The 25086-nt window shown below is 43.9% G+C and overlaps 1 protein-coding gene across 1 annotated transcript in view; it reads right to left on the minus strand.

Moving 5' to 3' along the window:
• The window catches only part of LOC132402527 (uncharacterized), a 28485-nt gene extending 14861 nt beyond the window's left edge, over nt 1-13624 (minus strand). Inside the window, exon 1 of the mRNA XM_059985381.1 lies at nt 11382-13624. Coding sequence (XP_059841364.1) covers nt 11706-13538 — 1833 coding nt within the window. The 5' untranslated portion in view covers nt 13539-13624 and the 3' untranslated portion in view covers nt 11382-11705. The remainder of the gene's footprint in view (nt 1-11381) is intronic.
• Nucleotides 13625-25086: the final 11462 nt, after the last annotated feature.

Below are 25086 nucleotides of genomic sequence, written 5' to 3' on the forward strand. Positions count from 1 at the left end.
GGAGGTACAGGAGCCTGAGGACACATACTCAATGTCTTAGGAACAGCTTCTTCTGCTTGACAGTCAGGTTTCGGTATGGTCCATCAAAACTACCTCACTATTTTGCTCTCTTTTTGCACTTTTTTTTAATATACCTGAGTTTCTTACGTAATTTGTTTATGTCTTGCACTGTCCTGCTGTCGCAAAACAACAAATTTCATGGCATAAGTCAGTGATAATTAACTTTACCTTGATTCTGTTGGAAGAGGAGAGAAGGGAGAATGACCGGAGGGGGAAAGGGCACTTGATTAAACTGCTTTCCTGAAGCATCAGGAAGTCTTGGTGGAATCAACGGAGTGGGTGCTGGCTTAGGTGACAAATTGGGCTGAGCAGAAGAAGGAGCTGAAGCAATAGGGGAGTCTTTTCACGGATTCAGTCTCTGTCCGTCTGTATGTTATAGAGTGCGCTTCACATGAGTCTCGTCCCACCCAATACCATCAGCTTAACCCCCACTCCCTTCTTTCCAATACCTCTGCCAAAGCCACCTCTTAGATGCATCACAGATATGACTTCGCTCAATTTCACTCACCCCATCATTGAACTGTTCACTTTGGACTCACTTTCTAGGACTCTTCATCTCATTTTCTCAATATTTATTATTATTTCTTTCTTTTTTGCATGTGTACAATGTGTCATCTTTTGCATTCTGGTTGAGCGCCCAAGTTAATGTATGTAGTTTTTCATTGATTCTATTATGATTATTATTCTACTATGAACTTACTGAGTATGCCCACAAGAAAATTAATCTCAGAGCTGTATATGGTGACGCTGACAATAAATTTAGCCATATAACCATATAACAATTACAGCACTGAAACAGGCCATCTCGGCCCTTCCAGTCCATGCCAAACACTTACTCTCACCTAATCCCACTGATCCGCACTCAGCCCATAACCCTTCTTTCCTTTCCTGTCCATATATCTATCCAATTTTGCTTTAAATAACAATACCGAACCTGCCTCTACCACTTCTACTGGAAGCTCATTCCACACAGCTACCACTCTCTGAGTAAAGAAATTCCCCCTCATGTTACCCTTAAACTTTTGCCCCCTAACTCTCAACTCATGTCCTCTTGTTTGAATCTCCACTACTCTCAATGGAAAAAGCCTATCCACGTCAACTCTGTCTATCCCCCTCATAATTTTAAATACCTCTATCAAGTCCTCCCTCAACCTTCTACACTCCAAAGTATAAAGACCTAACTTGTTCAACCTTTCTCTGTAACTCAGGTGCTGAAACCCTGGTAAAATTCTAGTAAATCTTCTCTGTACTCTCTCTATTTTGTTGATATCTTTCCTGTAACTCGGTGACCAGAACTGTACACGATACTCCAAATCTGGCCTTACCAATGCCTTGTACAATTTTAACATTACATCCCAACTCCTATACTCAATGCTCTGATTTATAAAGGCCAGCATACCAAAAGCTTTCTTCACCACCCTATCCACATGAGATTCCACCTTCAGGGAACTATGCACCATTATTCCTAAGTCACTCTGTTCTACTGTATTCTTCAATGCCCTACCATTTACCATTTGGATTATTCCTACCAAAATGTAGCACCTCACACTTATCAGCATTAAGCTCCATCTGCCATCATTCAGCCCACTCTTCTAACTGGCCTAAATCTCTCTGCAAGCTTTGAAAACCTACTTCATTATCCACAACGCCACCTACCTTAGTATCATCTGCATACTTACTAATCCAATTTGCCACCCCATCATCCAGATCATTAATGTAATTGACAAACAACATTGGACCCAGTACAGATCCCTAAGGCACACCACTAGTCACCAGCCTCCAACCTGACAAACAGTTATCCACCACTACTCTCTGGCATCTCCCATCCAGCCACTGTTGAATCAATTTTACTACCTCAATATTAATACCTAACGATTGAACCTTCCTAACTAACCTTCCGTGCGGAACCTTGTCAAAGGCCTTACTGAAGTCCATATAGACAACATCCACTGCTTTACCCTCATCAACTTTCCTCGTAACCTTTTCAAAACAAACACAAAGAGATCTAGGAGTCCTTGAAGGTGAATGAGCAAGTGCAACAGGCAGTGGAGAAGTCTAATGGAATGTTGGCCTTTATTACAAAGGGAATTGAGTACAAGAGCAAGGAAATCCTCTTGCATTTGTACAGGGCCCTGGTGAGACCACACCAGGAGTATTGTGTACAGTTTTGGTCTCCAGGGTTAAGGAAGGACATCCTGGCTGTAGAGGAAGTGCAGCATAGATTCACAAGGTTAGTTCCTGGGATGTCAGGACTGTCTTACACAGAGGGGTTAGAGAGACTGGGCTTGTACATGCTGGAATTAAGGAGATTGAGAGGGGATCCGATTGCAACATATAAGATTATTAAGGGATTGGACAAGATAGAGGCAGGAAATATGTTCCAGATGCTGGGAGAGTCCAGTTACAGAGGGCATGGTTTGAGAATAAGGGGTAGGTCATTTAAAGCAGAGTTAAGGAAAAACTTCTTCTCCCAGAGAGTTGTGGAGGTCTGGAATGCACTGCCTCGGAAGGCAGTGGAGGCCAATTCTCTGGATGCTTTCAAGAAGGAGCTAGATAGGTATCTTATGGATAGGGGAATCAAGGGATTTGGGGACAAGGCAGGAACCGGGTATTGATAGTAGATGATCAGCCATGATCTCAGAATGGTGGTGCAGGCTTTTGAAGGGCCGAATGGTCTACTTCTGCACCTATTGTCTATTGTCTATTGTCTAAAAGATTCAATAAGATTTATCAAACATGACCTTCCACGCACAAATCCATGCTGACTATTCCTAATCAGACCCTGTCTATCCAGGTAATTATATATACCATCTCTAAGAATACTTTCCATTAACTTACCCACCTCTGACGTCAAACCGACAGGCCTATAATTGCTTGGTATACTCTTAGAACCCTTTTTAAACAATGGAACCACATGAGCAATTTACTCATTTACACAATTTACTTTGAACTTTGAGATGCATTCTTACAAGTACAGTGATCAATTTACCACAGGATGGCTCCAACAACAACAGTCAGGATTGGCATTAAAATCGCTGACATACTAATACCAGACAGTGATGCAACCAGTTAGAATGCCCTCCTGTTACATCTGTAGAAATCTGCTCGAGCTGTTGGTGACAGTTCTGCAGAAGTGCTGCAGGGAGGATTCCAATCGGTTGCAAGGCCACCTGGTATGGGGAGGCCACTGCACAGTATCAGAAAAGCCTGCAGAGGGTTATAAGCTCAGGCAGCTCCATGATGGGCACTAGCCTCCTCACCAGTGAGGACGATTTCAAAAGTCAATACCTCATCAAGGTGATATCCATCACTTTAGACCCCTATCACCCAGGGCATGCCTTTTCTCATTACTACCGTCAAAGTGGAGGTACAGGAGCCTGAAGATATGACTTCAATGTCTTATGAACAGCTTTTCCCCCTCACCATCAGATTTCTAAGTGGACAACGAATCAGTCCATTAACACTACCTCAGTAATTTTGCTCTCTTTCTGCACGACTTAGTTATTTTATATTTTTATTTCTTGTTGTAATTTATATGGTTTTTTAATGGATTGTACTGTACAACTGACGCAGACCAATAAATTTTACAACCTGCTTCTGATTCTGACAGACCAAATCTCAAACAATAAACTAACTAACAGATAATTTGCTTTAGTTATGCTACCCTGAACATCCAGGGAAGCCTCCCTGGTTTGCTTTGAAATAGTGCTGTTCTGGTGGTTATTGGCAAAGTTTGGCATATGCATAACTGGCATTGAAGTGCCTACTTATATACTGGTCTCTCCAGTGAGGGATGAGCCCACCGCATCCCGACTCACAGTTGCGATATTGCCCTTTGCAATATTTCTAGGATTCTTGAGCTCGAGAGCCATGAGGTAATGTTTCAGCTCTATAAAACTCTGATTAGACACACTTGGAATATTATTTTCATTTCTGGTTGCCTCATTGTTGGAAGTGGAAGCTTTAGAAAGGGTGCAGGCGAGATTTACCAGGATGCTGCCAGGATTAGAGAGCATGTCTTATGAGGAAAGATTGATTGATCCTATTATGTTTATTATTCCACTAAGGGTTTATTGAGTATGCCCGCAAGAAAATGAATCTCAGGGTTCTATATGGAGATGTATATGTACTTTGACAATAAATTTACTCTGAGCTTTGATCCTTGAGTAAAGAAGGATGAAAGGTGACTTGATAAACATAGTTCGAATGGGTAGCCAGAGACTTTCTGCCCCGGGTGGAAATGATTGGGAGAAAGTACAGAGGGGATGTCAGAGGCAAGTTTTTCAGAGAGTGGTGGGTGCATGGAATACCCTGCCAGAGAGTCTATGACTCTATGACTCCAAGGTTTGGGCAGATACACTAGGGGCATTTAAGAAACTCTTAGACAGGCACATGAATGATAGGAAAGTGGAGGGTTATGAAGGAGGGAAGGGCTAGATGGATCATGGAGTTGGCTAAAGGGTCAGCACAACATCATGGGCTGAAGAGCCCGTAGAAGAAAGAAGAAGGCCCTTAACTCTGAGTGGAGTCATTGGAATGAGTTGCTAGTTCAATGCTCAACCCAGCACGGATGGAAAGCATGCAAGGGAGCCGGCTGGATTCGAACTTGGGAGCCTTCGCTCCAAAGTCCGGCGCTGGTGCCACTACACCACCAGCCTGTACTGTGCTGTAACATTCTCTGTTCTCCTACCCTAAGTTGTAGAGTCCTTGAAATTGAGTCCTTACTTTCTGGAGTTGAGGTGAGTGAAGTTATCCAGGCTGGTTCAGGAGCCTGTTGGTTGTAGGGTAATAATTGTTCCTAAACCTGGTGGTGTGGGACTGAAGCCTCCTGTGCCTCCTTCCTGATGGCTGCAGTGAGAAGGGAGTACAGCCTGGATGGTGGGGGTCCTTGATGATGGATGCTGCTGTCTGCAGCATTTCCTTACAGACATCTCCAGGCTGGAAGACCAACGGGATCTGGTCCAGCTGGAAAAATGGGCTGAAAAATTGCAGGTGGAATTTAGTTCAGACAAGTGCGAGGGTTGGTCTTACACAGTGAACAGCTGGGCACTGGGGAGTGTGGTAGAACAAAGGGACCTGGGAATACAGGTCCAAAATTCATTGGAAGTGGTGTCACGGGTAGATAGGGGTTATAAAGAAAGCTTTTGGCACATTGGATCAAAATATTGAATACAGGAGTTGGAACACTATGTTAAAGATATAAAAAATGTTGGTAGTATTGTGAGTGGTTTTGGTCAGCTGCCTACAGGAAAGATGTGAATAAGATTGAAAGAGTACCACAAAAATTTACAAGGATGTTGTCGGGCCTGGAGGAGCTGAATTAAAAGGGAAAATTGAATAGGTTAGAACTTTATTCCCTAGAACATAAAAGACAGAGGAGATTTGATAGAGGTGTGAGGGGTATAGATACAGCAGGTGCAAGCAGGTTTTTCCCACTGAGAGCGGGTGAGGTCATGGGCTAAGGGTGAAAGCTGAAAAGTTTAAGGGGAACACGAGGGGGAATGTCTTCACTCAGAGGATGGTAAGAGTGTGGAACAAGCTGCCGGTGCAAGTGATGGATGCAATTTTGATTTCAACATTTAAGAGAAATTTGAATAGACACATGGATAGGAGGGGTATGGAGAGTTATGGTCTGGCTGCAGGACTATTGAAATAGGCAGTTTAAATGGTTTGACATGGACTAGATGGGCAGAAGGGCCAGCTCTGTGCTGTAGTTTTCTATGACTCTATGACTCCAAGTTTTGGGCAGACTAAATGGCTTCTGGCCCCGAGCCAGATCAGTGAGGACAGGTGAGTGTGGGAGGTGCTGCAGGATGTCTCTTGGGCCTGCAGGCTCTGTCTGGAGTTGAGTTTTCACCAGTGTTCTTCCGCAGTGTGTGCAGACCTAACTCATGAATGTGTGCCTGTCCCATCTGAGTGATTGATTTCTGTGGGAACTGGCAGTGATATCATCCCAAATGCATTTCCTCTTGTCTCCTTCCCCCCTCCAGCTCTCCATTGAAACCCCACCCTCTCCTCTTCGTTTCTCCTCCCTTCACTGGAGTCTTCCTGCTTCTGAAAGCACAGGCGGACACGCAACCCCTCACGGAGACCACACTGTACTGATCCTTCCATGCTTCTGCGTGCCAGTCAGGAAGGGGTGGTGCTGGCAGAGAAATCCCTGGGCACCGGGGGAGCCAACATTTACAATCCCTTCACGCCACCAGCCCTCAGTGAAGCCTCTGCATTGTGAGCGCCTTCTGAATAGGGGTGAGAAGGGGCGGTGTCTAGCAAACCACAAGGAACATTTAGCAATGCCATTAAAGAACCACTAAACAGCCAAATGAAGGACAAAGAGACAAAAGGAAGTGTCCTGCACTGAAAGACAAAGTGGGCTCAACTGAAGGAAATAAACCTGGTTCAAAGTCCGCACTGAGCAGCCGAAATTCAGACTCCATGCTCATCAGAAATTTCAACTCAAAGGTAATTGTCCATGGACACGTTCTCAGAAGAAGTCTATCCAATTTCCCTTCAATCCATTGACAGAAGGTTAGATCTTGAATTGGAACTTACTGGCTTGAAGCAACAGTGTCCCTTTCATTATCTGGAAACCCAGGAAAAAGCCCCTGGTTATGCTTTAACCCTGGACAGTGGCTTTAATAGAGAAAGAGCTGAAACATTAGTGAACTCACAGTTCATTCAAGTAGTCTCTCCATTCCCAAACCTCCCTCACAAATGGTTCACACTGCCATTCACCTCTCCCCAAACGGTTCCCATTCTTACATCCTTTGCTTATCCGAATCTAGCACTGGTAGTACTTTGTGTTCCTGTTTATCTCCTTCCGGCAGCAACCTCCTATCTTCATACTCCCCTCCCTCCACCTCGCACCAGCTGTCTCTCCAAATATTAGACCGTACGAGCAGAATTATGCAATTTGGCCCATCAAGTCATCCATTGTGGCAGATCCATTGTCCCTCTCAGCCCCATTCTCCTTCCTTCTTCCCATAGCCTTTGACATCCTTAATAATCAAGATCCTATCAACCTCTGGCTAAAAGAATTCCTTCTTATCACAGCTTTAAAGAGACATCCTTATATTCTGAGTTTGTGCCTTCTGGCGCCATGCTCTCTCACTATTGGAAACATCCTCTCCACATCCGTTCTACCAGTGAGATCCCCCTCATTCTTCTAAACTCCAGCAAGTACAGTGAGCACCATCAAACACGCATCTAATGTTAACCCTTTCATTCCCAGGATCATTCTTGTGAACTTCCTCTGGACTCTCTGGCCAGCATTTTTTTTTGTAGATAAGGGGCCCAAAACTGCTCACAATACTTCACGTACAGTCTGACTAATGTTCCATTAAAGCCTCAGCATTACATCATTGCTTTTGTATTCTAGTCCTCTGGAAATGAATGCTAACATTGAATTTTTCCCTCTCTCCCTTTGTCTGCTTCCATCTATCATGTACCTGCCGCTGGCTCCAAGCCCCACCTCCTCCCCTCCACAACCTGCCTGTCATCTTACACCCCCCCCACCCCGCCCCCATCCACCTATCGTCGCTCACCTCTCTGCTTTCCGTTCTGATACAGGGTTTCAACCTGAGGAAAATTTCCTTCCCCCCACCCCCACACATCCTTCAGTGGATTGTTTATTGCTTCAGATTCCCACATTTAATGGCTTTTACATTCTCGAAGTAAGTGGTTTTATGCGGGCGGGGGGTTGTCATTGGGTGTATTTAAGAGTACTGAGATTGATAGGTTCTGTGGGTTCACCCTCTGCATGCCTGACCCATTACAATGACTGTCAAGGGAACTGGAGACCATCAGGGTGGGCAGTGACATTCTCACTTCCTTCTCTTCAAAGTCTCTCAAGTTCATCGTGATGCTGGTTTTAGCTATAGCTACTGGCTGGACCTAGACTCGATTTTGGACTGGTACTGTCTCTTAGCATCTCTGACGGCTTTATGGAGGTCACACCTTGATTTTTTGTAAAGGCCAGGCTCATCTCATCTGAATGCTGCAGATCCAGACTTCAGAGGAGAGTGGATCTCCTGGTTCATCCACGGTTTCTGGTTTGGAAACTCTTTGGGCCAGAGTCCTCTACAGCTGATACGGTCTGGTTTGGTAGTGACATATTTATCTATGCTGGCAGCCAGCTCTTAAAACGTGGACCACTCTGCCAACACAAAGTAGCCGTGTAGAGTTTCATCTGCTTCCTCAGACTGTCACTGCCTCATGTTTTAACTTCTGATAGTCTGCGCGGAGCAGGAACTCAGCTTAGTGGCCATGTAATCAGGGCATGTCTCAGTAGGCACCTTTGATCGTTGTATAGCAATTGTCAAGAGTGATTGGGCCCCTGCAGGGACAGGATATGTTTTGGTATACTGTGGTAAACCCTTCTGTGAAGAAAACCAGCCATGATGAAAAGGGACTCTAGGTATCCCGTTTCAAGGCTGTTGATTACAGAGTAATGCAGTCCCCATGTCTGTCTGAGGTGAGATGTAGGCTGTTGTCCGGATAGCTGAAGTGACCCCCCTCCCCCGTACCAGGTAGTATGGGTGTCACTTCTCCAAGCTGAGTGAGCAGGATTATGCTTTCACAATCACCAGGCAGGCAGCTTCATAATTTCCAAAGGCAGACATTTTACCGACATACTTCTCAAACCCGACTAAGATTCACAGGAATGAGTGACAGTTTCCAGGAATAAGCTGCAGGTGGGAACAGCCTGATTGCTGATATTAGAATCACACTCGACCTGTAAAACCTTTTCGACATAACACAAATGAAATCTGAACAAGAATTTAATTTTATCCTCTTGAAGGGAAGTAGAAACATATTTACACAGCATCTTATCAGACCTTCAGGATGTTTCAGAATTGCTTTACACCCAATAAATCTCAACATGAACCCACAGGCAATAATAAGATTAACAGTCTAGAAATTGGCTCGGTAACACCTGTTAGCAGCTCCTCCGCCCCAGTTTTGGACTTTCCGAGTCACTCTCCAATACAAACTCATTTTAAACTTTCAGATGAATCCTGAAATCAGCCGAAGCTCTGTGTTTGAATCAAGCAAAGTCAAATCAATTTTAATGTCATGTGTACAAATATGGAGAGGTACAGGTACAATGGAAAGCTTGCTTGCAGCAACATCTCAGGCCAGCGGGTTTGGACAATCCACGGGGTATAAATTACATATAAATTATACCAGACAGTAAGGAAGAGGAAATTGCAAACTGTGTAAAATGAAACTTTAGTGCCAAAAGAAACACAATCAGAGACAAGCCCTTGGTAGTTCAATCGGTGGTCTGTAGATTTGCATTATTGAGGGAGGGTTAGGGTTGTACAGACAAGTTTAAGGAGCTGGTGGCTGTAGGAAAATAGCTGCTCCTGAACCTGGTGATGTGCGACTTGAGATTTCTGATGGGAACATTGAGAGGAGGGCATGACCCAGATGATGACAAATACCACCTTCACGGGGCAGTGCTTCCTGTTGACACTCTCAGTGGTGGGAATGGCTGTGCAGGCAGTGTGTGTAAGACAAAATCTATTAATCAGCAACATGGTGATGATTAGTTAACCTATCATAATGACTGGTTGATGGATAAATATTATTCAGGATATCAAAAAGAATGAGAAGACATACTTAACATGTAATAAAATCCAACGCACAGTATAAGGATAGAAACACAAAGTCATACAACACCACACCAGAGAAACAGGCCCTTTGACCTTTCTAGTCCATGCCTAGCTATTGATCTATCTAGTCCCATCGATCTGCACCTGGACTCTACCCTCCATACCCCTCCCATCCATGTACCAAACCAAATTTCTCTTAAATATTGAAATCAACCCTGCAGTTCATTTCACACTCTTACCACCCTCTGAGTCAAGAAGTTTCTCCTCGTGGTCCCCTTAAGCATTTCACCTTTCACCCTTAACCCATGACCTCTAGTTCCAGTCTCACCCAACCTCAGGGGAAAAATCCTGTTTGCATTTATGCTATCTATATGCCTCATAGATTTGTATACCTCCATAAAATCTTCCCTCTTTCTCCTGTGCTCTACGGAACAAAGTCCTAACCTATTCAACATTCTCTGTAACTCAGATCCTCAAATCCTGACAAAGTCCTTGTGAATTTCTCTGTACTCATTTATACCTTTCCTGTATGTAGGTGACCAGAACTGCATACAATACTCCAAATTAAGCCTCATTTCAGTCTTATGCAACTTCAACATAACATCCCAACTCCAGTACCCAATATTTTGGTTTACCAAGCCCAATGTGCAAAAAGCTCTCTTTATGACCCTATCTACCTGTGGCACCATTTTCAATGAATTATGGATCTGTATTCCCAGATCCCTCTGTTCTACCACACTCCTCAATGCCCTACTGCTCACAGTATAAGTCCTACCCTGGTTTGTCCTCCCCAAAGTGCAACACCTCACACTTGCCTGCATCAAATTCCATCAGCCATTTCTCAGCTTGTTTTTCCAGCTGTTCCAGATCGCTGCAAGCTTTGATAGACTTCCTCGCTGTCCACTGCACCCTCCAATCATAGTGTCATCCACCAATCCAGTTTACCACATTACCATCCAGAATGCTGATGTACAGTAGATGACAAACAACAAAGGACCCAGCACCGGTCCCTGCGACACTCCACTAGGCACGTATCTCCAGTCAGAGAGGCAACCATCTACTACCACTCTCTTGTTTCTCCCACAAAGCCAATGTCTAATTTACTACCTCATCCTGAATGCCCAGTGATCAATCTCCCACATGTAGGGTCTTGTCTAAAGTCTTGCTTAAGTTCATGTAAACTGAAATGTACAGACCTTTTTCTTTTTGCGCAATGACTCCTCTTAGCTCTAGTTATTGACTGATAACTTACGCATGCGCATTGATTATGTGCTCTCTCTGCAAAGTGAATATACACTGTAACGTTCTCCTTCGGGTGTAACGAAACGCCGAATTTAACGTCCGGATAAACCACAGTTATTAAGAACCAGATCGCAGTAAGATTAACCATTTACTGTTCACTCTTCACGTTAACATATGGTGAAAACTGTTGATAAAACAATACAAGATTGATACAGTATTTGTTCCTTCCTTAATATCACATTTCAAGTGTAAATACTTGCAAAGGTGACTATAACTACATTACACTAAGGTGCAGTATACAGGGAGAGTTTACCTGCTCCATTGACTACTTTAAATACACTTCCATGCAAACTATCCGCGACTCTTTAACTAACGAAAGCATAAACATTATCTACCGTCGTTACCTCTAACAGGATCAGCATTAATATCTTAGTTCAATATATCGATTATCTATTAACTTACAGCGTTGCTCTCACTGTGATTTCTCATGCCTGCAAAACTGCTTGTGCTCAGGTGAGCCTCGTGGAAAGCCCCCACCCTCGCGCTAATTTCAAACCGGTGTTTTCCCACAAGACGCGGCGAAACCGGATGTGACGTCATCGCATGCCGATATATTTTACATGCAATGAATATACTTTAAACACTTCTAATTCTAACTAGAAAATACTATTGAATGAATTACTAAGCGAAAATATTATAAACTAAATAACTGTCGTAAAGACAGCACACTCCCCGCTTGACCTTCGTAAGGTCACAATGAGCAGAGTACAAAACTTAGTCTCTTAATCAGTCATTGGGTAGAAGTAGAATAACTTCTGTAACTGGCCTTTGGTAAATTTTCACATCGCCTTGGTCGGTAGTCTTCAATTCGATCTTCCTGACATGTCCATCCTCGATAGGGAATGTAGCAGTGATTCTGGCCGTTGGCCAGCTGTTGCGGGTGGCTTGCTTGTCCCTGAGCAGGACTAAGTCTCCAACTTGAAGATTCCTGCGGGGTTCTGCCCACTTTCGTCTCTGTTGCAACGAGTGTAGATATTTCTGTCTCCAGCGGGACCAGAACTGATTTGCCAGAGCCTGGACTTGTCTCCATTGCTTTGTGTACAGATCCCTGTCTGAAAAGTCTCCTGGTGGAGGAGGTGCTCCTGCCTTCTGCGTAAGGAGCGTTGATGGCGAAAGTATAAAGGGGTTTTCTGGGTCAGAAGACACAGGTAGGAATGATTGTGCGTTTATAATGGCTGTGACCTCTGCCATTAGGGTGCACAGTACCTCGTGGGCCAATCGGGTGCGTTGCTGTATCTCAGGTTCCCTTTTCCGGGTTTTCCGTAAGGACGTGAACCGTTTGACTGCCTGCTCTTTGTTATCTGGTGAGCGCTGGCATGGTTCTCTGATTGGCAATGGGGCAACCCCATTATTTGCTTCATCTCTGAAGACCTTGGTGTCTTTGGTTTTTAAAGAAATGGTATCTTGAGCTGATTGTGCAAGTTTGTTGTCATACTTCGTTAGAGCGAAGACTGACTGGCCCAGCGACTCGTCGCTTGCCTCGCGCTTGTTAACGCCTTGTTGTGCTTCCTTGATGCACGGGACACTCGGGCAGGGTCGAAAGATTGAATGGCGGCCACTCTCTAGCACATTGGTCTTGAGTGTGTTAACCATCGGTTTGTGTACGTCACCGAGACACACTTCTCCTATCACCACCCAGCCCAGATCCAGACGTTGCGCGAAGGGGGCGTTGAGTGGTCCATTGATCTGCTGCCTAACCTTGTGTACCTGGATAACATCTCTTCCTAATAGCAGGAGTATTTCCGCTTTCGGATCCAGTTCTGGGATGTGTTTGGCGATGTGGTGGAGATGCGGCTGGTGTAGCACCGCACTTGGTGTCGGGATCCCAGCGCGGTTATTCATGATTTCATTGCACTCTAAGAGCGGAGGGAGACAGATGACGACTTTACCATCCAGGGACTCGATCTGGATGCCTTCTGCCTTCCTTCCTTGGGTTTTCATGTTGCCTGAGCAAGTTTTGAGGTAGTATGGGAACCGCTCACTCTCAATGTTGAACAATTTAAAGAACTCTGGACTGACTAGTGAACGATTGCTCTGATCGTCCAGAATCACATAGGCTTTGATGGCCTTGTCTTTGGCTCCTTTAGGGTACACCTTAGTGAGGCAGATCTCGGAACAAGAACGGCTTGACTGAGTTTGACCGCAAACTTCTGTACAGTTCGAGCTGACAATTGTTGTCCCGGAGTGAACCTCTCCCTCCCCGCCGTCCTGTTGTGGGGGTGAAGGAGCGTTGTCGGTTCTTTCATTCTTGACTTCATCACGGAGCCGTGAGGATAAATTTCCTTCCTCGTATGGATGTGATGCAATCGTGACTCTCTGAGGTTCCTCGTAGCTGGGGAAGTTATCGAATATGTATGGAGAGGGGAGACGAGCCTGCCTGTCTATTTGATATTGTACATAGTCGCTTGTGCGTTCCAGTCTGGTCCTTTCTAAAGTAGATCTTACTTCGGTCAGATCACGCGACCCTTCAGCTTGTTCTATGTACTTTGCTTCCGCCATGGCAGCTTCTTCTTCTCTTTCTAGCTGCAGCACTTGCAACTCTGTCGATATTTTTGCCATTTCCAACTGGGTTTCGGCTTCTCTGGCGGCCTCTTCTCTTTGTCTGGCAGCCTCTTCGGCTTCTCTGGCGGCCCTTTCTTTCTGGATTTCGGCTTCTCTGGCTGCCCTTTCTTTCTGGATTTCGGCTTCTCTGGCAGCCTCTTCTCTTTGTCTGGCGGCCCTTTCGGCTTCTTTGGTGGCCAGTTTCATTTTCAAAACTGCCTCTTGTTTGGCGTAATGCAGTCGCACCTTGGCGGCTTCTGCCTTGGCTCTTGCCTGTGCGGACTTACTTGATGTCGTTCTACTGCCCTTGTCGCTGGGCGCCATCGACTTGATCCCGGATCGAGCTGACATTGCAGCACTTGGAACACCTGATAACGCCCGGGTGGGCTTACTTGATGTCGGTTTACTGCCCTTGTCGCTGGGCGGCGTCGACTTGATGCTGGATTGAGCTGACATTGCAGCACTTGAAACACCTGATAATGCCGCTTTTTCACTGTAACGTTCTCCTTCGGGTGTAACGAAACGCCGAATTTAATGTCCGGATAAACCACAGTTAATAAGAACCAGATCGCAGTAAGATTAACCATTTACTGTTCACTCTTCACGTTAACATATGGTGAAAACTGTTGATAAAACAATACAAGATTGATACAGTATTTGTTCCTTCCTTAATATCACATTTCAAGTGTAAATACTTGCAAAGGTGACTATAACTACATTACACTAAGGTGCAGTATACAGGGAGAGTTTACCTGCTCCATTGACTACTTTAAATACACTTCCATGCAAACTATCCGCGACTCTTTAACTAACGAAAGCATAAACATTATCTACCGTCGTTACCTCTAACAGGATCAGCATTAATATCTTAGTTCAATATATCGATTATCTATTAACTTACAGCGTTGCTCTCACTGTGATTTCTCATGCCTGCAAAACTGCTTGTGCTCAGGTGAGCCTCGTGGAAAGCCCCCACCCTCGCGCTAATTTCAAACCGGTGTTTTCCCACAAGACGCGGCGAAACCGGATGTGACGTCATCGCATGCCGATATATTTTACATGCAATGAATATACTTTAAACACTTCTAATTCTAACTAGAAAATACTATTGAATGAATTACTAAGCGAAAATATTATAAACTAAATAACTGTCGTAAAGACAGCACATACACGTTAACTTCTCATCTGACTACGTACTTTCATCTATTTGATAAGTAGTTGTACAGCCACAGCAGTACAAACCAGAATGTCAGCGGAGATCACCAACTGCACTGACAGTTACTAGATTCCAGAATTCGGAGGAAGGGAGAAAGACAGTGAGAGGAAAGAGTGAACTGAACCAGTAGAGTGACGGAAAAGGCCGTCATGGGTGTGAGAAAAGGGCACGTGAATAACGGTGCATAGTAAAGAGTGAGAGCTGCACAATGGACACAGGGCCCTGGTGGAGGACTTCATCAAGTGGTGCAAGCTGAATCATCTACAGCTCAACGTCAGTGAGACAAAGGAGATGGGGATGGACTTTGGGAAGACTAAGCCTGCACTGCTCCCTGTTACTATTGATGCTGAGGACGTGGATGTGATGAGGACCTACAAGTTCCTGGGGGTGCATCTGGATGACAGACTTGAGTGGAGCACCAACACAGAGGCTGTGTACAAGAAGGGCCAGAGTTGCTTCTGCTTCCTGAGGAGACTGATATCCTTTAGAGTAAGCAGGCATCTCCTTCACATGTTCTACCAATCTGTTGTCACCAGTACAGCTGACTATGCATTGGGGAAATGGCATCAACGCAAGTGATGCCAACAGGCTCAATAACTGATTAGAAAGGCCGGCTCTATTATAGGAGTCAAACTGGACACTGGAGGCAGTGGTAGAACAAAGGACCCTATGGAAAATCCTGGCAATTCTGGACAAAGTTCCTCACCCTCTGCGTGCCACCTTGGCTGAACAGAGGAGCACTTTTAGTAATATACTAAGATAACTGCATCACTCCAAAGATCACTATGTGAGGTCATTCTTACCCTTGGTCATTAGACTCTATAACGAGTCAACCTACAGCTGGGGAAGTGACAACCCCCTCCTGTTTGAGGTAATAAAATATTTGTATATTGTGTATCTGTACATTTGTAATGCCACTGTGACACTATAACTTACTTTGGGATGAATGAAGTATCTATTTATCTATCTATCTATCTATCTATCTATCTATCTATCTATCTATCTATCTATCTATCTATCTATCTATCTATCTATCTATCCATCTATCTATCTATCTATCTAGCAAAGCTGAAGCAAACATAATGTGACGATGGCCTTAGTTGGGAAAGTTGATAATGAGGATTGGGAATCGTATACTGAGAGAGTTGAACTGTATTGTAATGTGCTGAGATCTGCACACTCCTTTGCTTAATGGGCATTAGAACTTACAGTCTCTTATGCAACTTAGTAACTCCTGAAGAGCCAGCAAGCAAGATGTTCGAAGAAATTGTGCAATTTTGCAAAATCACTTAAGCCTAAAACCACTCGTAATAGCTGCAAGATGTAGATTTGAGAAAATGAACCAGTCAAAGGATAAAAGGACTTCTGAATACACTGCAAAATTGTGCAAACTTTCCCAATACCGTGACTGTAGAGATGGACTTTCTGATGCATTAAGGGTCAGGCTTGTATGTGGCATGCATAGTCAAAGCACTCAAAAGAAGCTAGTTTCAGAAAGAGACATAACTTCAGAACATGCATTAACATTACAATATCATTAGAGACTGCTGCAAAGGATGCAGCAGAACTACAGAAAAAGAGTTTAGAATGTGAAACACACTAGATGTCCCTGAATGGCGCAAAAAGCCAAAAAAAGCTATTGATGTGGCAAATCTTCCCATGATGCAAATGATTGTTGGTTCAAAGAAGAAGTTTGCAGAAAGTGCCACATAGAGAGAACGTGCAAGTCAGACAAAAAGCACAACTAAGAGAAAAACCACAGAGAGGGAAAAATTTCAAACACAAAACTAAACAAATGAGTGTGAAACTGAATCAGACAACACAGAGTCTGACAAAGGTGAGCTGTTGTGCCTAGAACTACATAACATTACTGAAGTGGATCGCAAATTCATATGGATCACAACAGATGTTTCAGATGTAAAACTGAAAATGAAGTTGGATACAGGTTCAGCTTAGTCTATAATTTCGGTGGCTAACTACAACATACTGTTTTCTAAGCTACCTTTAGAAAAGACCTTGGTGATACTAAAGACCTACACAGGTGAATAAGTGCCTCCCAAAGACAAAATGAAAGTGAATGTGCTGTGTGGAGGCCAAACACAGTTGTTAGAGCTTTATGTATTGAAAAACGGAAGGCCAGTACTTCTCAGATGTGAATGGTTGAGAAAAACCTAAATAGACTGGCACACAATCAAAGCTCTCAATGTGACATCAAACAGTAACTGCAGCCCAAACAATAGCACTAAACAGAGACTGTCATGGCTGCTTAATGTTAATGAAAAGTCTTTGAGAAGGGATTGGTAAACTCAAAGGCATGAAGGCCAGAACTGAACTGAATGAAACAGCAACAACAAGATTCCATAAAGTGCGTCCACTGCCTTAAGCACTACGTTATAAAGTGGATGCTGAACTGCAGAACTTGGAGGCATCTGGAACTCTCTCCAAGGTTGAGTGGAGTGATTGGGCCACCAAGAAAGGGAAGTCCGGAGCTATTCGCATGTGTGGGGATTTCAAAGTGAGCGTCAACCCAGTGCTGCGTACTGTGCATTATCCCCCAGCCACTAATAGATGACATTTTTGCATCTTAGGCAGGCGGGAAGTTTACAAAGATTAATTTGTCATAAGCCTCTTTGCAAATGGAGATTGAGGAGTCAAGCAGGAAGTTCCTCACAATCTGTCACAAGGGACTGTTCCAGAATAATTGCGTCATCTTTGGCATCGCATCAGCTCCAGCAATTTGGCAAAGAGCAATGGACCAGTTGCTCCAAGATATCCCAGGAACACAATGTTACTTTGATGACATCATCATGACTGGCAAGAATGATGACAAGCACCTCCAAACCTTGGTAAAGTGCCTACCAGGCTGAGTGAGTATGGTCTGCATGTGAAGAGAGAGAAATATGAGTTTCAAGAATGAAATCTCATATTGTCATTGATGAGCCTGACTTACATAAACAAGAAGAGAAGACTGAAGCAGTGCTACAAGTACCCAAACCGTAAAATGTGTCACAACTCAGGCCATACTTGGGCCTTGTAAACTACTACCACTAGTTTCTCCCAAACATTGCTACAGTGCTGCATCCATTGAATTCAAATTGAGAATGGTCAGAAAGATGTGAAAGCATTCAAGGAAACAAAGAGACTAATTACATCTGATGAACTGCTCACCCATTATGACCCATCTCTGCCCATCAGACTGGCATGCAATGTGTCCCTTATGGCATTGGATCCACTTTGCCACAAGTCATGAAAGGTGGATCTGCACATCCGATCACTGATCACTGAGGAGCGCAGAATGCAACTATGCACAGATTGACTGAGAGGCCCTTAGTCCAGTATGGGGAGTAAAGAAGTTCCACCACTACCTCTACAGATTAAAGTTTACAGCCCCTTCAATCCCAGGAAGAGAGTCCCAGTGATGTCTGCTACCCAGTTGCAACACTGGGCATTTTTCTTACCCCACTCTTATGACACAGAACTCAAGGGTACCAAACAACACAGCATTGCTGATGCCTTGTCAAATCTTCCACTATTGGCAACTGAAGAAGAGAAGCTTTTATTCTGTGACCCAGCAGAGGTGTTCCACACAGCATTGGTGGACCAGTTACTGGTAACAAATTCTGAAATACTAAAGGAATAACGAATGACCCGATATTGTCGAAAGTCTATCACACCACTATGCAAGGATGGGCAGCTCAAGGTAGTCCAATGTTTCCAGAGTTCTCAGTGAGACGAGAACAACTGTCAAAGAGTGCTGATGTGTGGATCTCATGTTGTGGTCCCCTCTAATCTGTGTACCAGAGTGTTAAAGAATCTGCATGAAGGACCCCTGGGTACAGTCAAGATGAAAAGTCTCATCTGCAACTACAGGTGGCAGCCGGGAATAGGTAGACGGATTGAAGACTTGACCAAAAGTTGTTTGGGATACCACATAGTTCAAAATGTGCCTTCACGGGCTCTGTTACACCCATGGGAGTGGCCATTAGGCATTAATTTGTACCAAGATATTGGAGACACCGTATGTAAAAAGCATGCAGTCTTGTAAATAAACGTTCACCTATTTAGGCTACCTGTTGTACCTACAGCTTCATCAGATGTTGGTCGAGTATCGTCCAGCTCTGGACTCAGAAACATTACATCCAAGTATTATCTATGGCATTCCCTTTGGGGGAACATCTGAAACCACATGGTCTTCTTTGCCAATCTCCCATGCACTAAAGACTGTAATGGTTGACACATGGTCTGGTACGGCAGCTAAAATACAGAAGCAGCAGAGAGTAGTGAACAGCCCAAAACATCACGGGCACATCCCCCTCCAGCACTGCCAGTGTTTGTACGGGGCACTTCCTCAAGAAGGCAACATCCATCATCAAAGATCCCCAGAATCTGGGCCACACTACCTTCTCACAGTTACTATTGGGCAGGAGGTGCTGACATCAGAAGACCTACGCCACCAGGTTCAAGAACAGCTATTTCCTTTCAAACATTCAGCTCTTAAATCCAACTGGTACAACCCTAATCCCCAGAACAGTTTAGCAACACCATTCATCACTTTGCTGTCTGCTGTAATTACTGTAATTGGATACTTTCTTGTAAAAGCAGTGTATAACTGACAGTTATTTATGTTTTATTTTGCGATTGCTGTTTATCAATGCTATCGGTCAGTGAAACTCTGCAAGTATATTTTTCATTGTACCTGTGCATAAGTGTGAAGTCATAGAACATTACAGCACAGGAGTCCCTTCATCCCATCTAGTCCTAGCCCCCAATTTTTTTTGTGTGCCTAGCCTCATCAATCTGCACCTGAACCGTAGCCATTTTTTGCAAACTTCTCTTAAATGTTGAAATTGAACCTGCATCCATCACTTCTGCTGACAGTTCATTCCACACTCACACTACCCTCTGAGTGAAGATGTTCCCCTCAGGTTCCCCTTAAATATTTCACCTTTCACCCTTAACCATTGACCTCTAGTTGGGTGTTAAAACACCCAACACAATGTACTTGTGCGTATAACAATAAACTCAGCTTTAACTTTGACTTGGGATGCATATTTGCTCTCTCAAACTTGTCACTTTATTGATGACACTTACTGAACAATTCTCTGAGCAGTGAATGATTAACCCCCTGTGGTGCTGGATTTGAGAATGTAATCCTTTTTGCACAAAGATTGGTAAAGTCCCTGTAGTAACTCCGTCCCCCATCATCACTTAGAATGTCTTATGTGATGATTTTATCCCAGATGGAACCTTGGCGTAAGAGTAGGAACCCTAATGGTTGTTAATTATTGAGTGCTGTCACCTTCTTTACCTACATTAAATTAGGTAATTGCATGACAAATGTCTACCTTAGTGAAAATCTTTGATATTGTAGATCATGAAACATGAGGGAAAGCCATCGTTTGTTCTCCGTTTCTCCAGTGTGGATCAGTTCATAATCTCCATGGAGTTCAATAACTTCTCTGGCCTCTCTGGCCAGAGTGGCAATGGGCAGGGCCAATTCAAGCTTGGCATCCTTCTTCAAGTGTCTCCAGTTGCTCAAGCCTTTCACCTCTGGAAACACAATGGTTTTACCACAGCTGGACCTGTCAACGTGCATATGGACCTCATACACTTTAAGGACTTTCACCATCTAGGCCATGCTCTCTTCCTGCTGTTACACTACAGGAACCTTAGATCAGGAACAGTTATCACCTTCAAGTATCAGGCTCCTGAACAAGAGTGGATAAGTTCACTCACTTCAACTCTGAACTGATTCCACAACCAATGGCCTCACTTTCAAGGACTTGACAACTTATCTTCTCAATATTATTTAATATTTACTTATTTATTTTTATTTAGACATAAGGTGCGGATTAGGTCCTTCTGGCCCTTGAAGCCACACTGCTCAGTGACCCTTGACAGCCCCAATTTAACTCTAACCTAATCACAGTACAATTAACAATGCCCAATTAACCTACTAAGTGGTACGTCTTTGGACTGTGGGAGGAAACCGGAGCACTAGGAGAAGCCCCATGTATTCCACGGGGAGAATGTACAAACACCTGAACTCTGACATCCCAAGCTATAATAGCATCACGTTAACTGCTACACTACTGTAATTTATTTGTTTATTTTTTTTGTATTTGCAGTTTGTATTTTTTTGCACATTGATTGTTTTTCTTTGAGTCTATTGTATTTCTTTGATTCTACTGGGAATGCCCACAAAAAATAAACACAGGGGTGTATATGGTGACATGTTCGCACTTTGATAATAATTTATTTTGAACTTTTTGAGCACACCTGCATCATTCAGTGTATTGTGACACCATTACAGAAGCTCCTTGACACATGGTTGGGTTGTCAATGTTCCTCTTGGGAACGTAGAGCCAGACGTAATGACTAGTGACCTTGACATTTGTTCTCCATCTCACCTTGCATTTCTCCTACTATCTTCAATGCCTCACCAGAACACATAGTCACAAAGTGCATCTTGTTAATGGCATCTCATTGTACTTACCTCCTCTCCTGTTAAAACATCAAAGTTCGAACCATATCAACATCCTGACTACTAATCTTTCATTTTAAAAACACTGCTTTTCCTGCTGTCTCTACCAGCAGCTTAAAACTATTAAAATGTACCTTTCACATTGGGCATCTCCTTTGATGTTTGATGGCTGTTGCTTCTGTGATTTTCTTCTATTTTTTAAGGTGAATAAACAGGATGGAGCTTCTCGATAAACACCTTTCTAGTGGTGGCAAGTAACGTCTAACTAACTACAGTGACTGAGTCAACAATGTTTCACAAGTCATGATGCAAGGTCCAATGTTTTGCTGTATTTAGTGATACAGCACTTCCAGTCCAATGAGTCGTGCCCCCCCCCCCCCCCGATTTAACCCCAGTCTAATCTCAGGGCAATTTACCTAATAATCAGTACTGCTTTGGACTGTTTGCAGGAAACTGGAGTACCAGGATGAAATGCACACTGGGAGCACATATAGAGGGCACAGAAACTGAATTCTGAACTCTGACACTCCAAGGTACAATAGCATCACATTAACCGCTATCAATTTCATAAGTGACACGCACACCACACAGTTTTCCCCAACCAAAATAATAAACCCATGTCAACAGTAACTGTCTGCGTATATTAATTATTTTATGAATTAACTCTTTGCATAAAATTAAGAAACTAACTCATTATTTGCAAGTACATGCTCAATTGGGCAGCTTGGGCAGCATGGATGAGATGGGCCAAAGGGACTGTCTGCTGCTCTTGTGTGAATCTCCAACTTTGCTTTGAGATCTTTGTGAATTGCTGCATTCATTCTGGCAAGCAGGGAATATCCCATCACTCTCCTGAATTAGTCCCTGTCACGTTCATCGATACTCATGACCTTACACAGATGCACAGTTGAGGGCATCCTGATGTCACTGTATGGGACAGAAACTGTACTGCGGCAGACAGCAGAGTTCGACGACTGCCCAAAGCATCCCTGGCACCAGTCCACCTGCCGTAAAAGGCATACACACAGAAACGGCCAGCAGTATGATGAGGGATCTCACCTTACCAGCTCATGGACGGTCCCACTCCCATCAGGGAAGAGGCTACACAGCATCCAAGCCAGACTTAAAAACAGTTACTTCCCCCAAACCATCAGGCTGATCAACCCCCCCACCCACTAACCCACCTTACCACACCCCCAGCACCACTTCAGCGTTCCTTATCAGAATTACCTTACGTACCAATGCTCCTGCTCCTAGCATCTCTTTATTTACTTACAACCAGTCTATGTATATAAGCTAATCTTACATATTTATATTTATTGTGTTTTTATTATTTTCATTGCTTATTGTGATTTTTTAAAATGCTGCATCAGATCCAAAGTAATAATCATTTCATTCTGCTTTACACTTGTGTACTGATGAATTACAATCAACAATTTTCAATCTTGAATCTTAAATGGTGGAGAATTCAGCAGGTAAGTGCCTACAATATTTCGGAGATATTTGGACAGGTATGTGGAGAAAAAAAAAATGGTTTAGAGTGGCAGCTTTACCTTCAACCTGAGAATAAGTTGATAAAGCAGCGGTTACAGTGATGGACGTTGGGACAAAGGAGAGCTGTGTGCCACCGCCCACCACCCACCACGTTGCAGCTCGCTTCCCTAAACACAAACTGCTCAAGTTTCTCCTTAAACAGTTTAACACCCTCACAGCCTGATGAGGCATCTGAACTCAGCAGAGTTAGACTGACCACGACTGGAGGAACGAAGGACCATCAGTTCCCTTCAGAGTGTAAACATAATGTTCTGTCAGCATGAGACATTTATTTTGGATTTAAACTTTCGTCTGCAGGACTGCTGTCTGAACCCAAAATCAAGTTTTCATTATGTTCAGTGCACGAATGGGGTCTGATTGATTCAAGGTTCCCGTTCAGAAAACCCCAAGGTGGGGAAGGATTCGGCCTAGGATGTCCATTCCAACTCAATAAAGTTCTGTCCAATTAGTTCCAGTCCTCTGCACTTAGCTCTGAATACACCTGGCTCCAGCTCCCCCACCCTGCCCCAAAGCACCAGCAATGACAAAGAAATGTCAGTACAGAAGTACAGCAATTTTTTTTTGGAATGTGTGTCAGTGTGTGTGGTAAATAAACAAAAAAGGATGTGAAGGATTAGTCATTTTGGCATCAGGAAGAAGAATATGTTCCAGTTTGATTTGTGCTTGTGTTCTCTGGCAGGACAAGTTATACTCTGGTTGTTCTTTCAGGAAATTGTATTTTTTAAAGAAAGCTCCACCTCTTGAACCACAGCCCAATGGGTGACAGAATTGAATGGTAAAATAAGGGTTCTCTGTTGCATTACAATCCCTTGAGCATCCTGTATATCTCTGCAAAGTCTCTGATCCCAGCCAAGAGATTGGATCAGAGCATTCCAATGTTTCGAGGAAGGGTACAGCTGGATCAAAACTAATGTGAAGAGAGTTACGTTTGACTCATTTTAATGTAAGGATTTACTGGAGACCTGTGTTCTGAGGCACACAAGTAAGCAATAGGAGTAGGGAAATAAAACCATTTTCTTTTTTCAGTGTATGACACTGTAAAGCCTCTTTCTATCACTGACAGATCATTGGACGATGAGGCAGAGTTGTGGTCCACAGGCTATAAACCCAGAACCTTTACTACTCATAGCCGGGAAAGTCACTGCCTTCAGAGTCAAAGTCGTAGAGCATGACAACACAGAAAAAGGGCCTTCAGCCCATCTACTCCATACTTGACTATTATTCTGCTTAATCCCATTGGCCAGCACCTGTACCACAACCCTCCACACCCTTCCTATCCAGGTACTTATCCAAACTTCTCTTAAATATTGAAACTGGTTTTCTGAAATCATTACGGGTGGGCATGAAGTAGGAAGCAGGATGGAGAAAGCGTGTGGCTGTGGGAGCCAGTAGGCTTATGTTAGTTGGCATCAGTTGAGAGAGGGTTGCCACAGAATCCCACAGTATGGGAATATGCCCCTTAGCCCACCATGCTCATACTGTCCATCAAATTCCATCTACACCAGGGGTTCCCAACCTGGAGTTCATGGACCCTTTGCTTAATGGTATTAGCCCATGGCATAAACATGTTGGGAACCCCTGCCCTACACCAATCCCATTTACCAGCTCTTGGTCTGTAGCCTAAGCCTCGGCAGTTCAGACGGATATGTTTCAAAGGCAGTGAGAGTCCCTGCCTGCTTGAACTGTACAAGCACCCTCTAGGTGCTGCCTCAAGAGTTTCTCTCACCTTCTTACTCCTCAGCTTGGCCCCTGGTTTCAGCCATCTTCATTACATAAGAACATAAGAAATAGGAGCAGGAGCAGGCCATTCGGCCCATCGAACCTATGCCGCCATTCAATAAGATCATGGCTGATTTGTCCGTAAACTCAGCTCCATCTACCTGCCTTTCCCCCTACTATATAAAAATCTATCTAACTGTATCTTAAGTATACTTAGAGAAGAAGCCTCAACTGCTTCCCTGGGCAGGGATTCCACAGATTCACCACTCTTTGGGATAAACAGTTTCTCCTCATCTCCGTCCTAAATCTTCTCCCCTGAGTCTTGAGGCAATGTCCCCTAGTCCTAGTCTCACCTACCAATGAAAACAACTTTCTTACTTCTATCTTATCTATCCCTTTCAAAATTTTGTATGTTTCTATAAGATCCCCTCTCATTCTTCTGAATTCCCACTCGACTCAATCTCTCCTCATAGGTTAACCCCTTCATCTCTGGAATCAACCTGTTGAATCTCCTCTGCACCACCTCCAAAGCCAGTATATCCTTCCTCAAGTATGGAGACCAGAACTGCACACAGTACTCCAGGTGCGGCCTC

Source organism: Hypanus sabinus, chromosome 12, assembly GCF_030144855.1.
Source record: "Hypanus sabinus isolate sHypSab1 chromosome 12, sHypSab1.hap1, whole genome shotgun sequence".
NCBI classification, from domain to species: Eukaryota; Metazoa; Chordata; class Chondrichthyes; order Myliobatiformes; family Dasyatidae; genus Hypanus; species Hypanus sabinus.